The sequence below is a fragment of the Oncorhynchus mykiss genome, chromosome 5 (genome assembly GCF_057628025.1).
Source record: "Oncorhynchus mykiss isolate SJ-2025 chromosome 5, ASM5762802v1, whole genome shotgun sequence".
NCBI classification, from domain to species: Eukaryota; Metazoa; Chordata; class Actinopteri; order Salmoniformes; family Salmonidae; genus Oncorhynchus; species Oncorhynchus mykiss.
The window spans coordinates 34,280,614-34,305,962 of record NC_143026.1 but is presented as its reverse complement, the minus strand read 5'-3'; the positions used below and the strand labels follow the sequence as shown (position 1 = coordinate 34,305,962).

Below are 25,349 nucleotides of genomic sequence, written 5' to 3'. Positions count from 1 at the left end.
CTATAGTGCTGCTGGTCCTTGGTATTCCATCCCAGCATGTATTAGGCTATAGTGTTGCTGGTCCTTGGTATCCCATCCCAGCATGTATTAGGCTATAGTACAGCTGGTCCTTGGTATCCCATCCCAGCATGTATTAGGCTATAGTACAGCTGGTCCTTGGTATTCCATCCCAGCATGTATTAGGCTATAGTGTTGCTGGTCCTTGGTATCCCATCCCAGCATGTATTAGGCTATAGTGTTGCTGGTCCTTGGTATCCCATCCCAGCATGTATTAGGCTATAGTACAGCTGGTCCTTGGTATTCCATCCCAGCATGTATTAGGCTATAGTGTTGCTGGTCCTTGGTATCCCATCCCAGCATGTATTAGGCTATAGTGTTGCTGGTCCTTGGTATCCCATCCCAGCATGTATTAGGCTATAGTACAGCTGGTCCTTGGTATCCCATCCCAGCATGTATTAGGCTATAGTACAGCTGGTCCTTGGTAATCCATCCCAGCATGTATTAGGCTATAGTGCTGCTGGCCCTTGGTATTCCATCCCAGCATGTATTAGGCTATAGTGCTGCTGGTCCTTGGTAATCCATCCCAGCATGTATTAGGCTATAGTACAGCTGGTCCTTGGTATCCCATCCCAGCATGTATTAGGCTATAGTGCTGCTGGCCCTTGGTATTCCATCCCAGCATGTATTAGGCTATAGTGCTGCTGGTCCTTGGTAATCCATCCCAGCATGTATTAGGCTATAGTACAGCTGGTCCTTGGTATCCCATCCCAGCATGTATTAGGCTATAGTGCTGCTGGTCCTTGGTAATCCATCCCAGCATGTATTAGGCTATAGTACAGCTGGTCCTTGGTATCCCATCCCAGCATGTATTAGGCTATAGTGCTGCTGGTCCTTGGTATCCCATCCCAGCATGTATTAGGCTATAGTACAGCTGGTCCTTGGTATCCCATCCCAGCATGTATTAGGCTATAGTGCTGCTGGTCCTTGGTAATCCATCCCAGCATGTATTAGGCTATAGTGCTGCTGGTCCTTGGTAATCCATCCCAGCATGTATTAGGCTATAGTGCTGCTGGTCCTTGGTATCCCATCCCAGCATGTATTAGGCTATAGTGCTGCTGGTCCTTGGTATTCCATCCCAGCATGTATTAGGCTATAGTGCTGCTGGTCCTTGGTATTCCATCCCAGCATGTATTAGGCTATAGTGCTGCTGGTCCTTGGTATTCCATCCCAGCATGTATTAGGCTATAGTGCTGCTGGTCCTTGGTATCCCATCCCAGCATGTATTAGGCTATAGTACAGCTGGTCCTTGGTATCCCATCCCAGCATGTATTAGGCTATAGTACAGCTGGTCCTTGGTATCCCATCCCAGCATGTATTATGCTATAGTACAGCTGGTCCTTGGTATCCCATCCCAGCATGTATTAGGCTATAGTACAGCTTGTCCTTGGTATCCCATCCCAGCATGTATTAGGCTATAGTACAGCTGGTCCTTGGTATCCCATCCCAGCATGTATTAGGCTATAGTACAGCTGGTCCTTGGTATCCCATCCCAGCATGTATTAGGCTATAGTGCTGCTGGTCCTTGGTATCCCATCCCAGCATGTATTAGGCTATAATACAGCTGGTCCTTGGTATCCCATCCCAGCATGTATTAGGCTATAGTGCTGCTGGTCCTTGGTATCTCATCCCAGCATGTATTAGGCTATAGTACAGCTGGTCCTTGGTATCCCATCCCAGCATGTATTAGGCTATAGTGCTGCTGGTCCTTGGTATCCCATCCCAGCATGTATTAGGCTATAGTGCTGCTGGTCCTTGGTATCCCATCCCAGCATGTATTAGGCTATAGTACAGCTGGTCCTTGGTATCCCATCCCAGCATGTATTAGGCTATAGTACAGCTGGTCCTTGGTATCGCATCCCAGCATGTATTAGGCTATAGTGCTGCTGGTCCTTGGTATCCCATCCCAGCATGTATTAGGCTATAGTACAGCTGGTCCTTGGTATCCCATCCCAGCATGTATTAGGCTTTAGTGCTGCTGGTCCTTGGTATCCCATCCCAGCATGTATTAGGCTATAGTACAGCTGGTCCTTGGTATCCCATCCCAGCATGTATTAGGCTATAGTGCTGCTGGTCCTTGGTATCCCATCCCAGCATGTATTAGGCTATAGTACAGCTGGTCCTTGGTATCCCATCCCAGCATGTATTAGGCTATAGTGCTGCTGGTCCTTGGTATCCCATCCCAGCATGTATTAGGCTATAGTGCTGCTGGTCCTTGGTATCCCATCCCAGCATGTATTATGATATAGTACAGCTGGTCCTTGGTATCCCATCCCAGCATGTATTAGGCTATAGTGCTGCTGGTCCTTGGTATCCCATCCCAGCATGTATTAGGCTATAGTACAGCTGGTCCTTGGTATCCCATCCCAGCATGTATTAGGCTATAGTGCTGCTGGTCCTTGGTATCCCATCCCAGCATGTATTAGGCTATAGTGCTGCTGGTCCTTGGTATCCCATCCCAGCATGTATTATGATATAGTACAGCTGGTCCTTGGTATCCCATCCCAGCATGTATTAGGCTATAGTGCTGCTGGTCCTTGGTATCCCATCCCAGCATGTATTATGATATAGTACAGCTGGTCCTTGGTATCCCATCCCAGCATGTATTAGGCTATAGTGCTGCTGGTCCTTGGTATCCCATCCCAGCATGTATTAGGCTATAGTACAGCTGGTCCTTGGTATCCCATCCCAGCATGTATTAGGCTATAGTGCTGCTGGTCCTTGGTAATCCATCCCAGCATGTATTAGGCTATAGTGCTGCTGGTCCTTGGTATCCCATCCCAGCATGTATTAGGCTATAGTGCTGCTGGCCCTTGGTATCCCATCCCAGCATGTATTATGATATAGTACAGCTGGTCCTTGGTATCCCATCCCAGCATGTATTAGGCTATAGTGCTGCTGGTCCTTGGTATCCCATCCCAGCATGTATTAGGCTATAGTACAGCTGGTCCTTGGTATCCCATCCCAGCATGTATTAGGCTATAGTGCTGCTGGCCCTTGGTAACCCATCCCAGCATGTATTAGGCTATAGTGCTGCTGGCCCTTGGTATCCCATCCCAGCATGTATTAGGCTATAGTGCTGCTGGCCCTTGGTATCCCATCCCAGCATGTATTAGGCTATAGTGCTGCTGGTCCTTGGTATCCCATCCCAGCATGTATTAGGCTATAGTACAGCTGGTCCTTGGTATCCCATCCCAGCATGTATTAGGCCACTGCTCTTGATAATACATGCATTTTAATTAACATTTTACAGCTCTTTGATTGCAGATATCAGACAGCATTAGATTCAACAGTCCCAATCTTCATGACATTAGATCTATTAGTCCCTGTCTTTGTATTTTTATGACTGTGGGCTGCTCTGAAACACTGTGTCTGACTGTCTGACTGTCTCCTTCCTTGAAGCTCTAATGATCATTAACGAGTATATCCATATAAAAAGTTTACAGAGTGAGTGGTCAACAAAAAATGATTACTTTCCTTTCAAATCAGAGTGATGCAATATTTTTGGAAAACACAACCATAACAATTTCTGATTAAAAATAGCCTTTCCAGTGATTTTCCCATACAATACATCTCAACATCCTGACCTGATGTGAACAGCTGTAGTTGTTTCTTTGTGTGTGATTGCGGTTTTGGGGATTTAGGGACTACAGCTGTAAGGCTTTGGTCACAAAGCCGTGTGTGCTCTGCTCCACTCTGCCCCTCACATCAGCATTGCCAGCGTTACAGTCACCTTGTCCCATTCACCTGACTTGACCAATCACTGCTCTAGACTCCAGCAGCGTTCTCTGCTTACTGGCCGATAATGCTTTCAATAACAACCCTGAGAGGGCATAGAGCCAATGGGTGCGCAATCGTAAAGAAAGTAAAGGATTGTCACCTAGTGTGACACTTGTCCTTAGTTGACTCGTGCGACAGACGGTTGAGAAAAGTGGATTAACCATGATCCATCATCTGTAATACTATTTTGTAATGAGCCTAAGCTGCCTCGACGGTTTACTTTCTGTCTACAAATTCTTTCCAAATGCACTTATACCAGTGTAGTAATCCTGCAATTAATAAAGTAACAGCAGTTCTTGTCCATTATGACCAATAGTGTGCAACTGCAGTCCGCAATTCAGGGCATTCTGCATCCCATTGGTTCCTGCTGAACGCCCCCACCTCGAGCATGACATCTTCAAAAGGGAAATAAAAGTATTATCCTGTAGACAGTGTCCTTCACTTCTGTCTGGCAAACACCTTGCTGTCACCGTCATTAACATTGCCGACAGGCGGGGGTGAAGGACACTGTCTACAGGTGGCCCTCGCCTCCCGCTAGTACAGCAGTGTGCTAACTAGCTAGTTCGCTTGCTAGTTAGTGACACATTGTGCTAGCTTGTTAGTTAAAGGAAAACTCCACAAGAAAAAAACATTTTTGTATTTGTTTCATGCATCATATGATGCGAAATGCATCATACAGGGATGATTTCTGTATTTTGAAAGTGACATATCTTGAAAACGTGATTGCTGACAAGAAAAACATTTTGGGACTATGTCAACAATGGATTAACGAAACAAATACCAAAATATTTTGGGTGGAATTTTCCTTTAAGCTTTAATGCTGGTGGAGTTTATCACTCCATTCAAGAGCATATGAAAAAGAATCCCTCCGTGATGAAAAATGAAAGAGGACAGGTACCCTATTTGATTTTTTTTCCCTTTTTCATGTGGTTGATTCCTGGGAGTGTACCTGTCCATCATAGCGGTGCCTGTGGGGCCGGTAAGAGAGGGAGGGAGCGAGGGAGGGGAAATAATGAGAGCACACGCTGCCAGCGTGGAATTCACAAACGCTTCTCCCTGTGGGGGCCCATCCTCCCCGACGCCCCCTCTTAACTCCCACTGCGCTCCACAGCCACAGCCACACACAACCACAGGCAGGGAAGGAAGGATACAGCTTCTGCTGTCCGCCAGGCCGGCCAACGAATCACAGCCCAGAGACAGAGTCAGGTACACCTCTGCTGCCTCTGGGCAGACGGCACTGCAGAATGGTGTGCTGAGAATCCTCAAAGAGCCGGGTGGAGCCGGGGCCAGGGACTATTCCCATTGTGTCTGTTACTAAATTCAGAGTAAACATTCACAGTGCCAAAACAAAAGGAAGGCAATTATTTCCACAATAGGAATTTGACTGTACAATTCTTTGAGAGCTCAATAAAACAATTTCATACAGCACATCAGGGGTTTATCTGCTCTGGGCCCAAATTAAATGGCTGTGGCTGTTGAATGCTGTCAGAATGAGAACAGTGTTGAAAAACAGAGAGCTGATTCTAAGGAAAGTGAGTCTCTGCTGATTTAAAGATATTACTGCTACTGTTTTCTGAGTTTCTGAGAAACACAGTTCTGAAGTGGGTTGATATAGGCTACGATAGGTTTACTGCATGTGTAAATACAGACAGACAAATTGGAATCATGGCACAGGTGGTCTCAGTTGACAGCTGGATGAAATCCACGAGACTGAATTCATTTCAGATAAAGATATCTGGACATCTGCTTGCCAGAAGCCAGCTTCACTATGCGTCCAACAGACTCAACCTGGACGACCCACGCACATTTGATTTGTCAGGGACATTGACAAAGGTAAATGTCAGAATTTTTTCACATACCATATTTCCTTTGTGTTCTGAACAGCCAGCAGAGTGACAATAGAAACACATACTGAACTGACCACATTCTGAATCAATTCCAAGATAGCATCACTGGCCCTGAGCAGTACCAACACAGTCCCAGACAACAGCCATCGCCCGGCCACCACCTGTTTCCGAGGAATGGCGGTAACAAGACGATGACTAATGAGGCCATGGGATGAGAGGGAGGGGGGGTCCTGGGGGGAGGGGGGGTTCCTAAAGGGGGAGGGAACTTGCCATCTATAATTCATAGCAGGAGAATTATCATCAGGAGTGTGCCTTCAGGAATGAATAATAGATTGTGTCTTGGCAGCTTTATGTAAAAACATGCAGTGGGTGTTCTGTCTCCTGATAGACGGGAGACGGACGAGAGGACAGGGACAGAAGACACACGGGGACACTAAGAGGGAACAAGGACAGGGACACAGAGGAGTCAGCTGAGAAGAGGACAGGGGTGTTAAACTGTCTGAGGAGAGGTGTCTGGACATGAAGAGTGATGGAGAGGTTGACCCAATATGTGACCCTGATTGACCCCCATGCCTCTGTGTGTTACTCTCCCCAGCCTGACACGGAGTCCCTCTAACCTGACCTGCTTATTCAGGCAAACAGGATATGCAATACCGTAAATTGCAAGCAAATAAAGTAAAGCATCTTTTTAAATGCAGGCTGCAGCTTCTGTAAAAATAAATGGAAAAACGACTTAGACGTCAGTTTTCCCTTTATAGCTACATTCCCTCACTTCTGGCCTCCCATAATCTCCCGAATAGATGTGTGCAGCCTTGGGACAGGACCAGAGGCATGTGGTTGGTCAGTGAAAGGCAGAGCAGGGAAAGAGCCGAGGGCGAGGTTGGAATCTACCTCAGCAGACTGCAGGCATGCTCCACACACAGCTCAGCAGACGGCTCAGTCTCACTGTTCAGGGTGGGGATGCTGAGAAACAGGATTATTTTCAGCACCATGGTGTAGGAAGCGGTAAGGAAACAAGGGGAGCAGAGGTCAGTGTGCAGAGGCTTCAGAGGCTCCAGAGAAGCAGGGAGAGCAATCAGCCACTGCACTGCCTCAGAATGGTAATCACATCACACCGACACTGTCTCAGAGGCTACACAATGGCTACAGCTCGTGGCTAAGTCTTATCACAACACACTTAGGGCTGGGCAGTGAACCATAAAAAACGATATACCGTATTAATTTTTACATTAAATAATTCAGTAATGAATTGAAAAAGCTATAGCAATCATCTGTTTTTATTGACAGTAAGAAACTGCTAACAGCTGAGTGGCTGCTTGCTAGCACAACAAGTCAACAACTTCTGGAGGGAAAGCTCGCCAAACAGAGCACCCCTGAGATCATCTGACTACCTAGTGGTGAAAGTAAGAACTGCAATTGAAGCAGAAAATGCACAGTGAAACAGGATAATTATTATTCTGTCAAGGAAAAGTGTTTTGGGGAACGAAATAGAGGCATACTAAGACAAATTAAATGTCTTGATAACAAATTAGTGCAGGAAATTAAGAAATTGATTAAAATAGTGGAAGTGAATGCTGGAATTGAACAATTAACTACGCAAATTGAAACCATTTGTCGAGTACCAGCATTAGAGGCTATAAGAGGATTATGATCCCTATGCAATGTTCTAAATAAGACTACTAAAGGAAATTAATGAAATTAAGAAATTCACTCAAATGGAAGTGGAAGTGAATGCTGGAATTGAACAAATAACTAAGTGAAGTGAAACCCTTTCAAATCAAAATCAAATCAAATCAATTGCATTTGTCACATGCTCCGTGAAATGCTTACTTATAAGCCCTTAACCAACAATGCAGTTTTAAGAAAAATAAGTGTTTAGAAAGTATTTACTAAAATAACCTGTTGTAAAACATGATTTTTTAAAATTAAATAAAGAAGAAGAAGAAAAAGACATATATATATATATATATATATATATATATAGAATTTAGGACCAACAAATAAAATAACATTAGCGAGACTATATACAGGGGGTACTGGTACAGAGTCAATGTGTGGGGACACAGGTTAATCGAGGTAATTGAGGTCATATGTACATGTAGATAGAGGTAAAGTGACTATGCATGGATAATAAACAGAGAGCAGTAGCTGGGTAAAAAAGGGGAAGGGGGACAATGCAAATAGTCTGGGTAGCCATTTGATTAGCTGTTCAGGACTCTTATGGCTTGGGGGTAGAGGCTGTTAAGAAGCCTTTTGGACCTAGACTGGGCACTCCAGTACCGCTTGCCATGCGGTAGCAGAGAGAACAGTCTATGACTAGGGTGGATGGAGTCTTTGGCAATCTTCCTCTGACACCGCCTGGTATAGAGCTCCTGGATGGCAGGAAGCTTGGCCCCAGTGATGTACTGGGCCGTACACACTACCCTCTGTAGTGCCATGCGGTCGGAGGCTGAGCAGTTGCCATACCAGGCAGTGATGCAACCAGTCAGTATGCTCTCGATGGTGCAGCTGTAGAACTTTTTGAGGAACTGAGGACCCATGCCAAATCTTTTCAGTCTCCTGGGGGGGAATAGGCATTGTCATGCCCTCTTCACGACTGTCTTGGTGTGTTTGGACCATGATAGTTTGTTGGCGATGTGAACACCAAGGAACTTGAATTAATGCAGGAAATGAATGCAGGAAATTAAGAAATTTATTAAAATGGTGGAATGTAACAAATAACTATGAAAATGGAAACCATTGGTTGAGTACCAGAGCTGGTCAAACACAAGCTGTCATTAAAAAAATGAATGCACCTCCCTCCCCAACTTTCAAATATTTTCACATGACCCCCCCCCCCCCCCCCTGATAAAATGAACCAAAAAAAGGTATTAGCACCAAAAATAACAATAACTGTAGCAACCCTGTGTTTATAAACCTGGATATCAACTTCAACATGGCTTTGTGGCACAGCCGATGCTGTTCAGGGCTACGGGCCAGAAGGTTGAGGGTTCGCGAGCTCCCTCTCCCCTGCCAGTATCATTACACTACCATCAGAGGTGGCTGCAGACAATTATCAGATGGGGGGGAAATCAGATTTATATTTATTTATAATTATATCCACCAACATGTTTCTGAGACAACCAATAAGCAACACATAACTGCATACCGATTACTGACTTTGAGCGCTTATTATCATGGTTTGCGTTGTCAACACCACAATCAAGTATGTCAATCTCAACAAACTGAAAATACATCACTCTCTACTCAGTACTGAAGGCTTGATTTGACACTTTTCCCGAATGTCATTCAACTTTTTGGTATTTTGTAATAGATGTCTCTTTTCATTCATGGCCGTTGCACAGTTTGGATGCTGGAATTATATTTGAAAGGAGTGGATGAAAATGAGCAAGTAGCCTACAGGAGACTAGTCAGATTAAAACATTGTGACTAGTTGTTTATGGCACAAATAAAAAGGTATTATATTTTAAAAGTTAGGTTCTAGGTCAAGGCATCGGAAAGGAGGCAGAATCCGTGTTAAAGCTTTCCTGAATAACTGAGCCTGCTGGGAGCATAAGCCTGTGTGGCTACGACTATATAGGATGACTTGGGAGAATAATGATCTGCAACAGACAGTAAGTACACCAGTATCAGAAGTAAAAAATACTGTTCCTTTCTATAATTTATAATCTGTCGAGAGTAGACATACAACTGATCCAAATTAAATGAGTGGAATGAAAGAGTCAAATAACAGGGCTTTTGCACCATTATTCAAATTACATTTACACTGCACTGTTTAAAGAGTAGAATTTTACACAATGGTACTCACTTGAAAATAATAAGGGAATTATTCATTGGATTGTGGTGTTGTAGGCTAGTCTAGGTAGGATCATTTTATTGTCCCTAAACAAGATCTATAGGGGAGATTTTTGAAATGCCTGTCTTCACCTGTTCTTTGATGCACCTGGTCTCTCAGCTGCCTGTCAGCTTTTCCTCTATCTTGTGGATGTATGTGTGTGGTGTGATTGCTAGTTACCTTATTGCAGATCTGGACAAACGATCCTACTACCACTATTGTCACTATGGATAGAGGGCAGGATATACAGTTAAACTGGTAGACTATATTGACTTGTGGTATAGTTAGTGCGTGGAAAAGTGTAGTGCATAAGGGAAGTACAGAAAACACCTTGATAGAGGAGGCGCACGCAAGCAAATTTGGCAATATTGAATACAAATCAGGGAACAAAATGTACTACACACCCCTGTGCTCAATAAAAAGACACACAACCCTCCTTAAAACAAAAAATTAAGTTAGACAACCCTTCCCAATTTTGGACCAGCGCCCCCCACCCCAGTAAATGTCAAACTGTCCCTCAGAGCCTGCTAAAGAGGATGTTGATTCCTATGCCATGTTCTACATAGGACTACACTGTCAGTTTTGTCCTCCTATTAATTGGGGGTTGATTGAACAGTATAAAACAATCAGAAAGGAGAAAGCTAATTAAAACCACTTGCCATCCTACCCTCTTAGAAAAAAGGGTTCCAAACGAGTTATTTAGCTGTCCCCATAGGAACACCCTTTTAAGGTTCCAGGTAGAACCCTTTTAGGTTCTAGATAGTACTTGTTTCTAAGAGTGTAGGGTCATGCACTACCCATAAAGTATATCTAGAACTTGTATTATTCAGAAACATCAAATACCGTAAAAAAAAATAAGATATACTGTCATATGTTATTTTGGTCATATCCCCCAGCCCTAAACATACTAAGAGAATAAAGAGGGAGGGTGAGACTGGAGAACAATGAGAGAAAGAGGGGGAGAGAGGGTAAAAGGAAAATAGATAAATGTGAGGGAAGAGAGAGAGAAATGGAAGCTGAAAGAGTGCAGTTTTCTCAAATTAATTGGGAAAGACAGGTGTCTGATGGTTGCAGAGTCTTCCCCCCACCCTCCACTTCCTATCTCTCCATAATTTCCCCTCCACCCCCTTCCTCATTCTCCACCGAGGCAATCATTTAGCCAATGGCATCCTGTCCTACCTGACAGCATTCTCTCTCCTCACTGCTGACATGACAACCAAAGGACACATTTACACAGCCTTTCTCTTGAGAGACAGTCCTTGGATGTCTGAATGTTGCCTACTTCCAAACAAAGTCACTTGATTGTTACTTAAAACCAGTGGCGACCCATCATTCAGGGCTGTTTTGAGCCCCACAATTATTACATATATTTTTGGTGGGGGGGGGGCTTGCCATTTTGCATATTATCTTGGCATTCATATGTGTCACTTATATGGTTTGCAACCAATGTAAAAGTTAATAAAGCCGCATACAAACAATGTCTCTTTTTTGATTTCTTGAGTAAGGCAGCTCCAAAATGCTAGTGTTTCAGCCTAGCTCAATGCTTTCTGTGGTGGTGGGGCAAGCCAGCAGAAAATATGGAGCATTGCGCCGTGATTGGCTCAGTGTTCTGTCACTCATTATGACATTACGTCACAGTTAAGGTTAGACCACGAAAATTCTAGCCCCTTAGGTTTTACATTTTTAGTAACCTTTATTTAACTAGGCAAGTCAGTTAAGTACAAATTCTTATTTACAATGATGGCCTACCGGGGAACAGTGGGTTAACTGCCTTGTTCAGGGGCAGAACGGCAGCTTTTTACCTTGTCAGCTCAGGATTCGATACAGCAACCTTTCGGTTACTGGGTCAACACTCTGACCACTAGGCTACCTGCCGACTCAATGACGCCATCATGATTCGACCTAGTTTTTTTCATGATTCGATTATGATTTGACATTGAGTTCCCAGTTGTCTTGAAAGCACCATAAATCCATAGAATGCCAGACTTTGATGACAAAATTTGCCCACGAAGGACTGCCATGTCACCTTCCTGTTCAAGTGAGCACAGCACAACAAGGTGAGTCCAAAAATGTATTGTATGCTGCTGCAAAAGGATGTAATATGCCAGGGAGATATGTATACTGCAGCTAAGAAAGTAATACTAAGTGTATGTTGTATAGTAAGCTGTTAGTAGCCCATGTGCCTCACCCTAATAATTTGGTCTATTTACCCCTCTTAATTTCGCCTACTGTTCTAACTTGGTGGTGCACATGTAGCCTATAACCTGTTTCAGAGAAATGTAATCATTGAATATTGTAAGAGCTTTCATTGCCTGCTTATATGCCCCCTTTATTTATCCTACGGTTCTGACTTGGTGTACAGGGAGAACACTGTAAGAACGGCCCATGTTCTGAATTCTGTCGCTATACATTTCAAAAGTTCTAAACAAATATTTATATTGACTAAAGTTACATCAGTCCTAGCCCGCTCATTAATGTCTTAATTGAAATTTCGATTGCCTCTTATCTGCTTGTCGTCCCTTTATGCCATAGTTTGTACATCTCAATTGTCAGTAGAAACCACATTTCTTTAAGCAAGTCAGCCATATCAGCTTTGTTTTTTTAAAGGCGGTAAATGAGGCTGAATTAACTGTTTCGCTGCCAGACAAGGCTCCGCTGATAGCCAGGTGTAGCAGTGGTAAAGTGTTGGGACTGCTGTTAGGACTCTGCTGTTGGGACTCTGCTGTTGGGACAGCTTTATGGGCACCATTTGTCACCGTTATAGTGCAATTAATGTATTATTTAGTGTTGTGTTGTGTAGTGGCTTTGCTGGCATGCATTCCACATTTATAAATGTTTTGCCCCACCGAGATGGACATGCTAAAATCGCCATTGCTCAAAACAATGGCAATTTTGATGTAGAGTGGGATGCAGCTGAAAGAGAGTGCAGTCATGTGCAACTGAGTTTGACTGTAAATCGTTCCCTTGTCCTTCACGTTACTTTAGTAAAGTGATTGTTACTTCATCTCTGGGCTTCTTCTCATTGCACAGGCTGTCAGCCAATGTTGCACTCAAATGCACACAGCCATTGCAAAATGCCATTTACCTTGATGCCACAATATCAATTCAATGAATTACAGTCTGAAAGCTTAGCTTGTCCATGAATCAGTTACAATTCAAAGTCAGTTTTGTGTAGAAATAATATAAACTGTTTTCGCTGTCTGCATTTTAAAGAACAATGCTTTGCCTAATGAAGATGACAGTGCAGGATGTCAGAACTTCCATCTCTCATCATCGGCCACAAGTCACAGACAGACCGGAAATCCCCCAATACTGATAAACAGTTAACAGGTGCAGCCTAATTATGCTCACCATCTCAACAGCCAAACAAACTGATTGCCATGTTCATTTAAATGACAGCCATGTTTCTCTGGGAAGCTAATTAAAAGGTAGAAAATCAAGGCTGTTGGGAGGTAGTGGAGGGAACGTTTAGACCCAAGCGTTCCCCCGGGTCTACTGTAATAAGCTGTTTTCATCGCTAATGATGTCATAATGAATATCTAATGAAGGGGAGGGGGGGTTCTGTTCATCTGTGTGGAACAAGAGCTTCTATCCCGGGTGGTAATCGGTGATGGTGGTGAGAAAAGGAGAAGGGAGTTGGGGTGCAGGAGGAGGGTAGTGTGGAGGAGAGAGGGGCAATGGAGAAGGTTTGAGGCTGTTTCAACGACCCAGAACAAGATCACTGAGAGGGGGGTGGGAGGAGGTTCTGAGGGTGCAATTGCTATGCCTGCAGCACTGTGGGCCTGTTAGCCCCATCTCCCTCTGTCTCCCAATCATATGACCCGGGATAGGCCATCATTAGAGAGAGAGAGATGGATTGGAAGGGTGGAAGGTGAACTCTGTTGCCCCTGACAGCGAGCCAGTGCAAACATACAGTATGAGAGGATGAGGAGAAGAAGAAGCTGATGAATCTAGATCAGATGCATCTGATTCAAGCCCCCTGATCCCCAACCCCTCTCACCCATACCCCGTGTTAAACATCATAAAACACTTTCAAGAAGAAAATCCATGTCGTAAGTATAAAAAAGTTAACAAAGGAGTAGGAAGAAAAAGTTCAAGAGGCTGTCTAACCAGCCTTTCTACAAGAAGACAAATACCCTCCTTTATCTTTGCTTAATAGGGAACGCACGCACACGCACCCACACATTTAAATGTAAGCCACATTACAGGGGATATGTTCACATCAATATATTATAATGTGATGCTTTCCCTTAATGGAAAATCAATGCGAAGACAAGCCTGCCACCTCTGAGACCATGAAAAACGCAATTTCCAAATTGACATGTGGAGGGTGTGTGGGATTGATTCTGACTGGGGCCCAATTTTAATATAATTTACTGTGAGCTCATTGACTCACTCCCAGACATCTACAAAATGCCAAACTCTTCTGGCCTCCATGTCCATACATCTGTCAGATAAGAATTTTCATGGGGTTAAATGCCAAAACAGTCCATGTCAACTGAGCCTGGAGGGCATGGCCAGAGGATCTGATGACACTCACAGTGAAGATTAAAGTATGTCCTATAGCTAATTCAATCCTGTTCCCAATCAGACATTTATCCACACCTCAAACTTCAGCCCAGGAAGGCCATTTATACCATCAACAAACACCCCTGATCTGACTCATCCCACCTAGAGACAACAGTGGAAAAAATAGTACAAACTAATCCTAGCATCACAGTATACTGTATACTGGCACTAGATATATACAGTTTCCTATGACATCACTCTGCATATGTGCAATGCTTTATTAACCCACTAGCCTGGCGAGACCTCAACCATTCCCCATGGTTCACAGTAAATAGGATTAGCTGTAAAGAGAGAGATCCAGTTAAATGTTCCCTGGATCTAACACGGACACCTCCAGGGCACCCAGGGCAAGTGAAGAGAACAGGAGGGTTTAACTGCAAGCTGAGGCCCACACCCAGACATAGCAGAAGGGATACTGTAATACCCCAGTGCTTATATCCTGTCCCTAACCCCCACCCCTCACAGTAATACCTGGAAATGAGTCAGCCTCCTGCTGCTGAGCCACACACACACACACACACGCACACGCACACACACACACACACACGCACACACACACGCACACAGCTTCCAGAAAAAAACATGTACCATCTCACACACTGGCATAAAACAAAGATGTACATATTCACCCAACCACACTCACTGACACATGCACAAAGTGCTGACCCTGAAGTGACACCGTATGCTCTGAAAACTGAAATGCACAATACCCTGCTGCAACAGCAGTCAGATCTGACTGTGAGCTGTAAAAACATTACTATTACATTTCACCCAAAACATCCCATATTCTAATCAAATCTGTGCTGAGCTTATCATTCCAACAATACTGGCTCTCCATAACCAGGCATATTATATTTTCTGAGAAGCAGGAGCAACAGTTTTACCCTGTTGTATCAGATTGGGAAAGAATATCCTATCTCCGAGTAAGACATTGGGCAGGGCAGAACACTCAACACTTCAATAGCTACACACACAGCCTTGTCATGAGGGCCCAAACCACAATGACCTCCCATCCAAAATCAATATCACTCACCTTGCCGAAGTCCCTGACATCAAACAGGTCAAACGGGTCAAACAGTTCACTGTTCCGCAGGCCAAACTTGTCGTGGCACACCTTGAGGAATGTCCGGATGTTCTTCAGACACAGAAACTGGAAGAGAGAGAAAGGAAACGCCACAATGTCAGAAACAGTGTGGAGATCTGTGACGATGCGCACTTGTGAGTTCCCATCAGTTTGGACATTACACTGCATTGCTTTCTAGCCCTTCAAGTGTAATAATTGTTTATGTTGCTAACATTCAGTGGCGGAAAAAGTACCCAATTTGCATACTTGCGTAAATGTAAAGATACCTTCATAAAAAATGAGTCAAGTGAAAGTCACCAAGTAAAATCCTACTTGAGTAAAAGTAAAAAAGTATTTGGTTTTAAATATACTTAAGTATCAAAAGTAAAAGTATAAATCATTTCAAATTCCTTATATTAAGTAAACCAGACGGCATGATTTTCTTGTTTTTTTAGATTTACGGATAGCACTCAGACATAATTTATCAACAAATCATTTGTGTTTAGAAACCACCACCAGATCAGATGCAATAGGGATGAAAGGGGGTTTTCTCTTTAGGTGTTTTCCTGTCCCGCTAAGCATTCAAAATATAACAAGTACTTTTGGGTGTCAGAGAAAATAAATGGGGTAAAAAGTACATTATTTTCTTTAGGAATGTAGTGAAGTAAAAGTATAAAAGTAGTCAAAAAGAGAAATAGTAAAGTAAAGTACAGATACCCCCAAAAATGATTTAAGTAGTACTTTAAAGTATTTTTACACAACTGCTAACCTTTTCAAGCATATTCCTATCGCTAAACATGTCCCACTGTTTTTTTAACAAAAGATAACACGCGAGTAGAAATGCTAACATTGTTTATTAGAGTTTAAAGTTACGTTGTACAGTATCGCCAACTTATACCCACCACCACGGCTTGTTTGTGGATAGATGTTTTGGGAGAGCGCCTCCCTGGTCCCATGGACATAGTTTTTATCCAGCAGGTGCACATGCTCAGGAATGAGAAGGTTCTATGTTGAGGAGTATTTTCCTAATAGTGTTCTTCATCTGTTAAATGATGCATGTGCTGAGATGTTGCGATAATGGCCATTGAAATGATACCTAATGAACAATATTGATTATAGAGTGACGTGAATTTTAAATTGACAAAAGTAAAAGAGGGAACAAACTGTTGTACTGAAATGAGGGACTGCTGTGAACATCTGAACTATTTCTAGCTCAATCTGACTCCTAGTTATTAAACAGGATCGGTTAACAAGCAATATCAGTGTGATATATTTTAGAGAATCGGCCTATTTTATTTCCTGGCCATGATCGACAGGCTCACCACTTCCTCCGCCTGTATGTATGTTAAGTATGATCAAACACGATGACAGACTGATTGTGCTCCTGAGGCTCAGTCTAAGTCTGGGACTGAAGTACTGTAGTGCTCTGAATCAGACAACACAGGCAGAGGGACCACCTGTCTCCTAGCATTGTCCTCCAAGCCATGTCATCGTATCTCATAGTATTATCACTGACTCAAACCCACACTTAGGGTCACCTCTTCAGGTATAGGAGATGTGCTGTATGAACTGTGCTTTCCCTCTAGCATGGATTTAGACATCATTGGATTTGGAAGTACATATTAGACACCATTTGGTATAAGCCACCGGCCTTATGTACTGATGTTGTAGCTACTATATGAACCTTCTTTCTATAGCAGGGATGGGCAACAGGCATGGCCGTAGGACCGATTTCCAATTTAAAAATAAACAATTATTTTAAGATCTCAGTCAGGGTTTGACTGCGTGTGTGGGTATGGATGTGGGTACGCAGACTCGCCAGCCACTGAGGCCCCTCATGATGAGTCCAGATTTGTTGTGGCCCCGATTAAATCTTTTAGCCTGAAACAAGTCCGTGACTCCTTTCAGCTGCTATGGAATGCGTGTTGATGTCAGGATGTACGTTACATTTGGATTTTTTGGGGGGGGGTGGCACCTGCTGTGTTTTCATGTTAGTAGCATTTTTAAGTGACTAGGCCTATGTGTTTTAGATATGATATGATCCGTTATTGTCCATTGTCATGGATATTCATCCGGTGTGTCCAGACCTCAGAGACCTTCTGACTCATTCACATTCATGCAGCACATCCCTACAGAGATAGTCACCGCACTGAGCCCTATAAGAGAGCCACACCGGCCAGCGACGAGAAATGTGATTGGCTAGCCCGCTGCCGTAGCATTTGCAGTTCACCAGCTAAGGTTATCATGTCTGCTGATCTTCAAAAGGAGAGGAAAAAAAGTGTATTCTTTTGCCAGGGATAAAATGTAACATTTGCAAGAGGTGGTTGGAGTGGGTGGCTCCAGATAGAGATCATAGAAGTGACTATGTGGAGGGCATTCTAATGTATGTAGCCTATTGTACGTAACAGAGATGAGGGGGGACGGGAGAAGTATGATCTGCTCAGTGGAAAACACACACACAGACCAGCTCTGAACACACCCGGGACACACTAAACACGGTCAGCTCCTCAAGCTGCTGCTGGCCTGAAGACAACACACATGGGATTAGTCTGTGTTACCCCACATATCCATAACTAGTCTTGTCTTTTTTTTCTGTGTGAAATAGTTAATTTAGCACATCTCTTGTATTTCAAACAGCAATAAGCCATTTCTTATCAAGCCATTCTTATTATTAAGACATGTTAGACTTGGTTTCACCAACAACCCTCCATGTTTACAAAGAGTAGCCCAGTCCAACATTGAAGACGGCATACAGTATCATGATCTGTCGTGACACACAAACACCATGACCAAGCCCGGAACCCACTAGCCATGGAAAAAGACACACCTGGAGGGACACTGTGTTTGTGTATCTTCTAGCCTGTGTGTGTGTGTGTGTGTGTGTGTGTGTGTGTGTGTGTGTGTGTGTGTGTGTGTGTGTGTGTGTGTGTGTGTGTGTGTGTGTGTGTGTGTGTGTGTGTGTGTGTGTGTGTGTGTGTGTGTGTGTGTGTGTGTGTGTGTGTTCTACTGAAGTGACATCTCCGACTTGGACTTCTGACTTCTAATAGAGCAAACAACAGCCAACAACCGGCGTTAACAAGACAGAAGACTTGTTGGTTTGGGGCGGAGAAGAGAAACAGGAAGATGAGGATGACAAGGTTGAACAGCAAAAAGAAGCAGGAAGCAAAAAGCTGTCATCCCCTGACAGCCCCTCGGGGGAGGAGGGGGGGGGGGGGCTTGCCCAACCCCACCCCATCACACAGAGAATAATGCATTACCACAACGCTGTGGAGGTACCGTAACCCTGGGGGGCACTGCAACCACACTACTTCAGATATGATGGGATGCAAATTAGAGCTTCCTCATAAACCCGAGCTCTCTGAAATGAAAGGGATGGAAAGGGGGAGTGAGGAGGGGGAGGAGAAGGCGATGAGGGTTGTCTTGGCAAAACTGAGGTGCTTTGGTGTCAGGGAAAAGAGAAAACGATGAGGGGGAAAGCCGGGAAAGAACAAGCCCCGTGGGGGAGAGGAGGAGAAGGGTTGTTGTGTCTGAGGATGATGAAAAAAGAACAAGTATGGAGCAACTGAGCAAGCTAGGGGGAAAAGAGGGGAATACAGTCTGCGGAGAGACGGGGAGTGGAGAGATGAAGAGATGGATTCACGCAGACTGAGACAGCCGATATGAGTCAGTGACTGGATCAGACAGTCAGTCATAGGATTAGTTTAGTCAGTGGGAGAGAGTGAAGGCTGTCTAGGAGAGAGTCAAGCAGACAAACACAGTCATTTAAAACACAAAGACAGCGGCTGGTGCTGTGTGGTACTGTGTCTACAGGAGTGAATCACTCCACACACCTCTGCAAAGTGAGAACAGAATGGAACAGAACACTGCAGGGGGGAAAGAGAGAGAGAGCAGCTTCTGTGGTTGCCATGGCGCTGTAAGGCAGCCTAAACAGAGAGCTCTGTACATTTCTTACGTATTTTAGTTCTAGTTTAGTTTTTTAAATCAGCTTTTTTTGTTTTTGATTAGTCATTGGGTTGTTGATTGGATATATCTGGTTGTTTTTACCCACAGAGTTGCAGGACCGATGACAGGTTGGCTGGCTAGCAAGCTGGCTAATGTACAATGTTTGCATTTAAAAGATGCATCTCAGCAACGGCTGCTTTTTGATCAATGAGACCTGACTGCATTATGGAAATGGAGAGAGCTCGTACTGGACATGACTACTGCTCTGGACTGATGTGTGGTGGGCTTTTCTTGTGCTGTAGCAGCAGCAGAGGCATCACCCAAGTGAGGAAACACATTAGTTGTAGATGAGTACGAAGTCCAGGCTACGGAGAGGCGGAGCTGAGGACGACATCAGGACCACCTGGCATCACCATCATCTGGAATCACCTGGCATCACCATCCTCTAACTAAGTTAAGGAACCTGAGATTGCTGATCTAGTGAGGGAGGTCTGCTCTAGGGCCTAGGCTATGACAACGTCGCCATGTCCTTTGTTTTGTTGTGTGTTCTATGTATAACCCACCTATGCCTAGTAGGTTAGGTCTACTGTGTAGCCTTCAACTACTATGTTTATGTTTGTTCATATTTAACTATTTATTTAAGACGACCACTTTTGTGCATCATCCTGAATGATTTTAAATGCATTATCCACCTGCATGGTTGTACCGTGTTAGATTTATTTGACAATTTCAATCTATCTATAGCCCACGCAACCCTTTGCTGTCCTCCACAGCAGCCCACATAAAAGAGGCTGCACTGCTTCTGACAGATGGGTGAGGTGCTACAGGGAGAGAGGTGTGTGTGTGTGTGTGTGTGTGTGTGTGTGTGTGTGTGTGTGTGTGTGTGTGTGTGTGTGTGTGTGTGTGTGGATCCGTGAAACCTACAGTTGAACACCTGAAGTATTTGTAAAACTGTGCTAGATACTACAGTATGTTGACTATTTTGTGCTACGAGAACACACACATGGAAGTCCATGCTCTGTCTTTAATCCTCTCACCAGCCCTGCCCTTAGGCTTACAAACACCCTTCTCTCTGGGGATAGATAGTCAGCCACACCCTTTGATTGGTGGTGTGTGTGAACAGACACCCAGGGGGCCTGGAGGACATCAGGGGGCCATGGACCCCTTTCCCCACTGTTATCCCTGACGGCAGGCAGACTTCCGGGTCGCACAGATGTTAAAGCCAGTCAAGAGCAAGGCCCTGCTCAGGCTAATTGGGGAGGCAGACGCTCCATGAATAATACATGGAGGCACTATGCAAGTATTAATCTGATAGCATTACCCCTAAAGCCCCATATAAGGGCACGGAGCACCCATGTTATTAGATCAAGCCCCAACACACAACACATGAAGCCTTTCAAATTTGCACAGGTTTACAGGTTTTTAGAAAGGTTAATCTCCATTACAAAGGATGATAATTCATTGGAAAAGCCAGACTCCAGAGGGAGAGGTGCACTAGGTTTTCAGAATGGTTGAGATAATTGAGGCAAGTCCACCTTCACCTTTGCTCCCACTGTATATTAAGATGTAACCACACAAGCTAATTGCCTTTAGGGGCAGTTCTGAGATAAGAGGAATACTTAACTAGGGAAGTGTACCAGGGTTGGGAAGGTTACTTTCTAAATGTAATCCGTTACAGTTACTAGTTACATGTCCAAAATTGTAATCAGTAACGTAACTTTTGGAATACCCAAACTCAGTAAAGTATTCTGATTACTTTCCGTTACTTAAGAGTCATTGGAAGAAGACAAAAAGGATCCATCAACGCACTTGGTGTGTCATCATAGTGGTCTCTGACTCGCTCAGGTGGAACAAACTTAACTGAATTGAATGTTATTGAGAAAAGAGAAAGGTGTCATACTGTTTTCACAAACATCCTTTCTGAATTTAAAATTAATCCAAGAAGTAATTATCTAGTTTTTAAAAAAGTATCTGTAATCTGGTTACAATATTTTTACTAGTAACGTAATTGACTACAGTAAAAAAAAATGCTATAATTACATGTAATCAGTTACTCCCCAACCCTTGAGTGTATAGTGCAACTAACATGTCTCTCTCGCTCTCTCTCCGTCTCTCTCTCTCTCACTCTCTCTCTTTCTGTCAATTAAATTCTAGGGCTTTACTGGCATGGGAAACATATGTTAACATAAACAACAAAAGTGAAATAAACAATAAAAAGGAACAGTAAACATTACATTCACAGAAGTTTCAAAAGAATAAAGACATTTCAAATGTCTCTCTCTCGGTCTCTCTTTCACACAAACACACAGGTCAATCTGCTGAAAATAGAAAACCAGTGAACTTCAGTCAACTGAAAGGAAGTCCTCTTAAGGGGAAAAAAAGCTGTGTGATAAATGTGAAGTAGATTGGGGGAAAGAGAGAGAAAATAACTGTCATGAAGGTACTCTGCCCGCTGAAGCAGAACTATCCTCAGCTGGGAACAAAGGATGTGCTCTCATCGATAATGGAGAGAATAGAGACGAGCTATTCCTTCAAGTTCATGGTACTACTGTCTCTCTCACAGTACCAGGCAGAGCTCGCCACAGCTAGATCCAATCAGCTGCAAAATACATGTGCCTCAACATGTGGGCTACACAGCTTCAACCCCCAATCCACCCTAATCATGTGACGTCATCTATGCCATTGTCAATCAACAGGTGGACCTTTGAGTAAACCCTGGTGGGTGTCATCAGTCAGTCACTAGAATAGGCTGACTGATGTGTATGCCTCCACCACGTGTGTGTGTGTGTGTGTGTGTGTGTGTGTGTGTGTGTGTGTGTGTGTGTGTGTGTGTGTGAGCGAGCGAGAGCAGAGCACGATGACGACCATGGGAAGGAGAGGAGTAGGAGATGATTGGACCCAAGCCAGCAGAAGACAAAAGGCAGCAAAAAGCCTTTATCACCTCAATTCTGTCTGTGCTCATTTTCCATTTCCTTTTCTTTCAATGCTTGTTTCCCCCCACATCTTTCTGCAAAGTAATAATTCATCACACTGCCTCATCTGAGGTTGCAAATGGGTGAAAAATGACATGCAATATTTCTTTGTTTTGTTTTCTGACACAGGACTTTCACCCTCGCGTGATAAAGCATATCTAGAGCGTGGTTGAGATTTTCCTTATGTCATCACATACTTGGCTGCTCTGGTCACTATGGAGAGTTAACTTCCTGTTGTCTTTAGACAAGCCAGAGGTATGGGCCGGGAAAAGTCAAGACCCACATTCCCCTGCCCTTTCCAACCCTGTTCTTCATAATTAGGTCAACTTGCAAAATCTGAGTGCAAACAAAGATAATGTATGAGACCTACAGATGGACAACCGTCACGGTTGATTAAGAGGTTGTTTATGTACTCTAGGTGCAGAATGGGCTGTGTACCATAGACATTGGAGAGAAGCAGTGTATTAGGAATCTCTGATTGTCAGTAGCATAGAAATAGAATCTCATTCTAGTTATGTTGTTGTCTCAGCCCCATGAGTAATGTGTGGAGAAGGCTTCTGAGAATCAGAGACTACACCCGATCAATGGCCAGGCAATCTATGACACCAGAGTGGGGAGCACAGGACTACATTCATCTTCTCCCAGACCTTCTCCCTCCTTCCTCACCAAGCTATTTTTCAGAGCAGTGATTTAGATTCAGTCTTAGATCTAGCTCCTTCAGCATTATTCCCTGGGAAGGTCAGAAACACCATACATGGAGAGGGGGCAATCTATGTTTTTATAGAGCGAGTGCCCAGTGTAACAGCAGCACTGAGTGTGTTTTCGCCAAATAAAAACTAGTTTGGGTTCACTAAAGGAGAGAGGTTTATACTAGCCTATAATGAGTTTAATTAGAAACACATTTACATTTTTAAACACTGCTGCATATTAGGAACATCAGCAGACCCATGATGTCCCATAATACCTCAAATTCACCTGACATGCTTTATTCACACACCACGGGTGCTTTGTCACATAGCCTCAAACCAAACTTTGAATGTTGGCTTCTTTGTGCCTGTGACATCCATTTTCTGCCTGCACCTCTTTAACTTGGGAAAACTACATTCATAACATGATGATAAATCTATTTTGCCTAAAAAACACTATATTGTAAAAAAGAAAAGAAAAAAGAAGGCAATGTTGACATAAACAAAATAGAAACATGGTAGCAGAACTATGTACAATATTTATTTATTTGAGCTAGTGCACCAACTAACGGGATCACATAACCTCTCAAATTTTTTATGTCAACTATGGGCCCCAGGCCAAAAGTCAAAATAGTGGGACAGTTGACCATGGCATGCCGAGTGATGACTATCAGGGTTCGATACTCAGTTAAAGTCAATCAGTTTCTGAGTGTCACGACTTCCACCGAAGTCGGTTCCTCTCCTTGTACGGGCGGAGTTCGGCGGTCAGCGTCACTGGTCTTCTAGCCATCGTCGATCCACTTTTCATTTTCCATTTGTTTTGTCTTATTTTCCTACACACCTGGTTCTCATTTCCCTCATTAAGTGTTGTGCATTTAAGCCTCTGTTCCCCCCATGTCTTTCTGTGTAATTGTTTGTTTGTAAGTGCTTGTGCACATGTGTACTGGTGCTCGTCGGGTTTTGTACCCATGTCGGTTATGTCTTTATGCCGTTGGTTTTGATATTAAACTGCTCTGGCTGTTACCTAGTTCTGCTCTCCTGCATCTGACTTCTCTGCCACCAGTTACGCACCCCTTACACTGAGGTTATAATAAAAGCCTACATTATTCAAATGCTTTTATACCATGGGGAGGTCACCCCCAAGTCTCATCCCCATACCTGAAATGAAACCTATAACATAAACATCTTCCTCTGAATCAAATTTTAAAATCAAAACCTATCTATGAAACAGCATGGAAATATAATGATAATCACATAAAAAAAAACAGTATTAAAGCCTTTGAGAGGACTTATGGCATAGTTGGCCTGAGGTGTATAGGAATGTAAGGGAGTACAGCTGGTGTGATTCATGATTACCTGGGAGGTGACTAATGCTATTAACATGGAGAGCAGCCTGTTAATTACCCATCAGCCTCTGGGGCTTTAATCAGCCTGCCTACCCTCCATGTGTCCACCAATGTAAACAATCATTCAATCAGCCAGCCAGCTACCCAGCCAGCTCAGCTCAGCTTCACACCACAGGCAATTTACAGGCAATTTACAAATTATTTTTAGTGAGAAACAATAACATTATCATCCACTGGAGATACAGTTGAAGTCGGAAGTTTACATACACTTAGGTTGGAGTCATTAAAACTAGTTGTTCAACCACTCCACAAATGTCTTGTTAACAAACTATAATTTGGCAAGTCGGTTAGGACATCTACTTTGTGCATGACACAAGTCATTTTTCCAACAATTGTTTATCAACACCATGGGACCACGCAGCCGTCATACCGCTCAGGAAGGAGACGCATTCTGTCTCTTAGAGAAGAATGTACTTTGGTGCGATAAGTGCAAATCAATCCCAGAACAACAGCAAAGGACCTTGTGAAGATGCTGGAGGAAACAGGTACAAAGGTATCTATATCCACAGTAAAACGAGTCCTATATCAACATAACCTGAAAGGCCGCTCAGCAAGGAAGAAGCCACTGCGCCAAAACCACCATAAAAAAGCCAGACTACGATTTGCAACTGCACATAGGGACAAAGATCATACTTTTTGGAGAAATGTCCACTGGACTGATGAAACAAAATTAGAACTGTTTGTCCATAATGAGCATCGTTATGTTTGGAGAAAAAAGGGGGATGCTTGCAAGCTGAAGAACACCATCCCAACCGTGAAGCACGGGGGTGGCAGCATCATGTTGTGGGGGTGCTTTGCTGCAGGAGGGACTGGTGCACTTCACAAAATAGATGGCGATATGAGAAAGGAAAATTATGTGGATATATTCAAGCAACATCTCAAGACATCAGTCAGGCAGGAAGTTAAAACTTGGTCAAAAATATGTCATCCAAATGGACAATGATCCCAAGCATACTTCCAAAGTTGTTGCAAAATGGCATAAGGACAACTAAGTCAAGGTATTGGAGTGGCCATCACAAAGCCCTGACCTCAATCCCATAGAAATGTTGTGGGCAGAACTGAAAAATCGTGTGTGAGCAAGGAGGCATACAAACCTGACTCAGTTACACCAGCTCTGTCAGGAAGAATGGGCCAAAATTCATCCAACTTATTGTGGGAAGCTTGTGGAAGGCTACCTGAAACGTTTGACCCA

General features: G+C 43.6%; 1 protein-coding gene across 10 annotated transcripts in view; it reads right to left on the bottom strand.

Moving 5' to 3' along the window:
* Window positions 1–25,349, bottom strand: part of LOC110523649 (guanine nucleotide exchange factor VAV2) — a 236,066-nt gene that overhangs the window by 164,783 nt on the left and 45,934 nt on the right. For all 10 annotated transcript variants that reach the window (XM_036977312.2, XM_090234586.1, XM_090234582.1 and 7 more), the window contains exon 2: window positions 15,122–15,238. In XM_036977312.2, coding sequence (XP_036833207.1) covers window positions 15,122–15,238 — 117 coding nt within the window. The remainder of the gene's footprint in view (window positions 1–15,121; window positions 15,239–25,349) is intronic.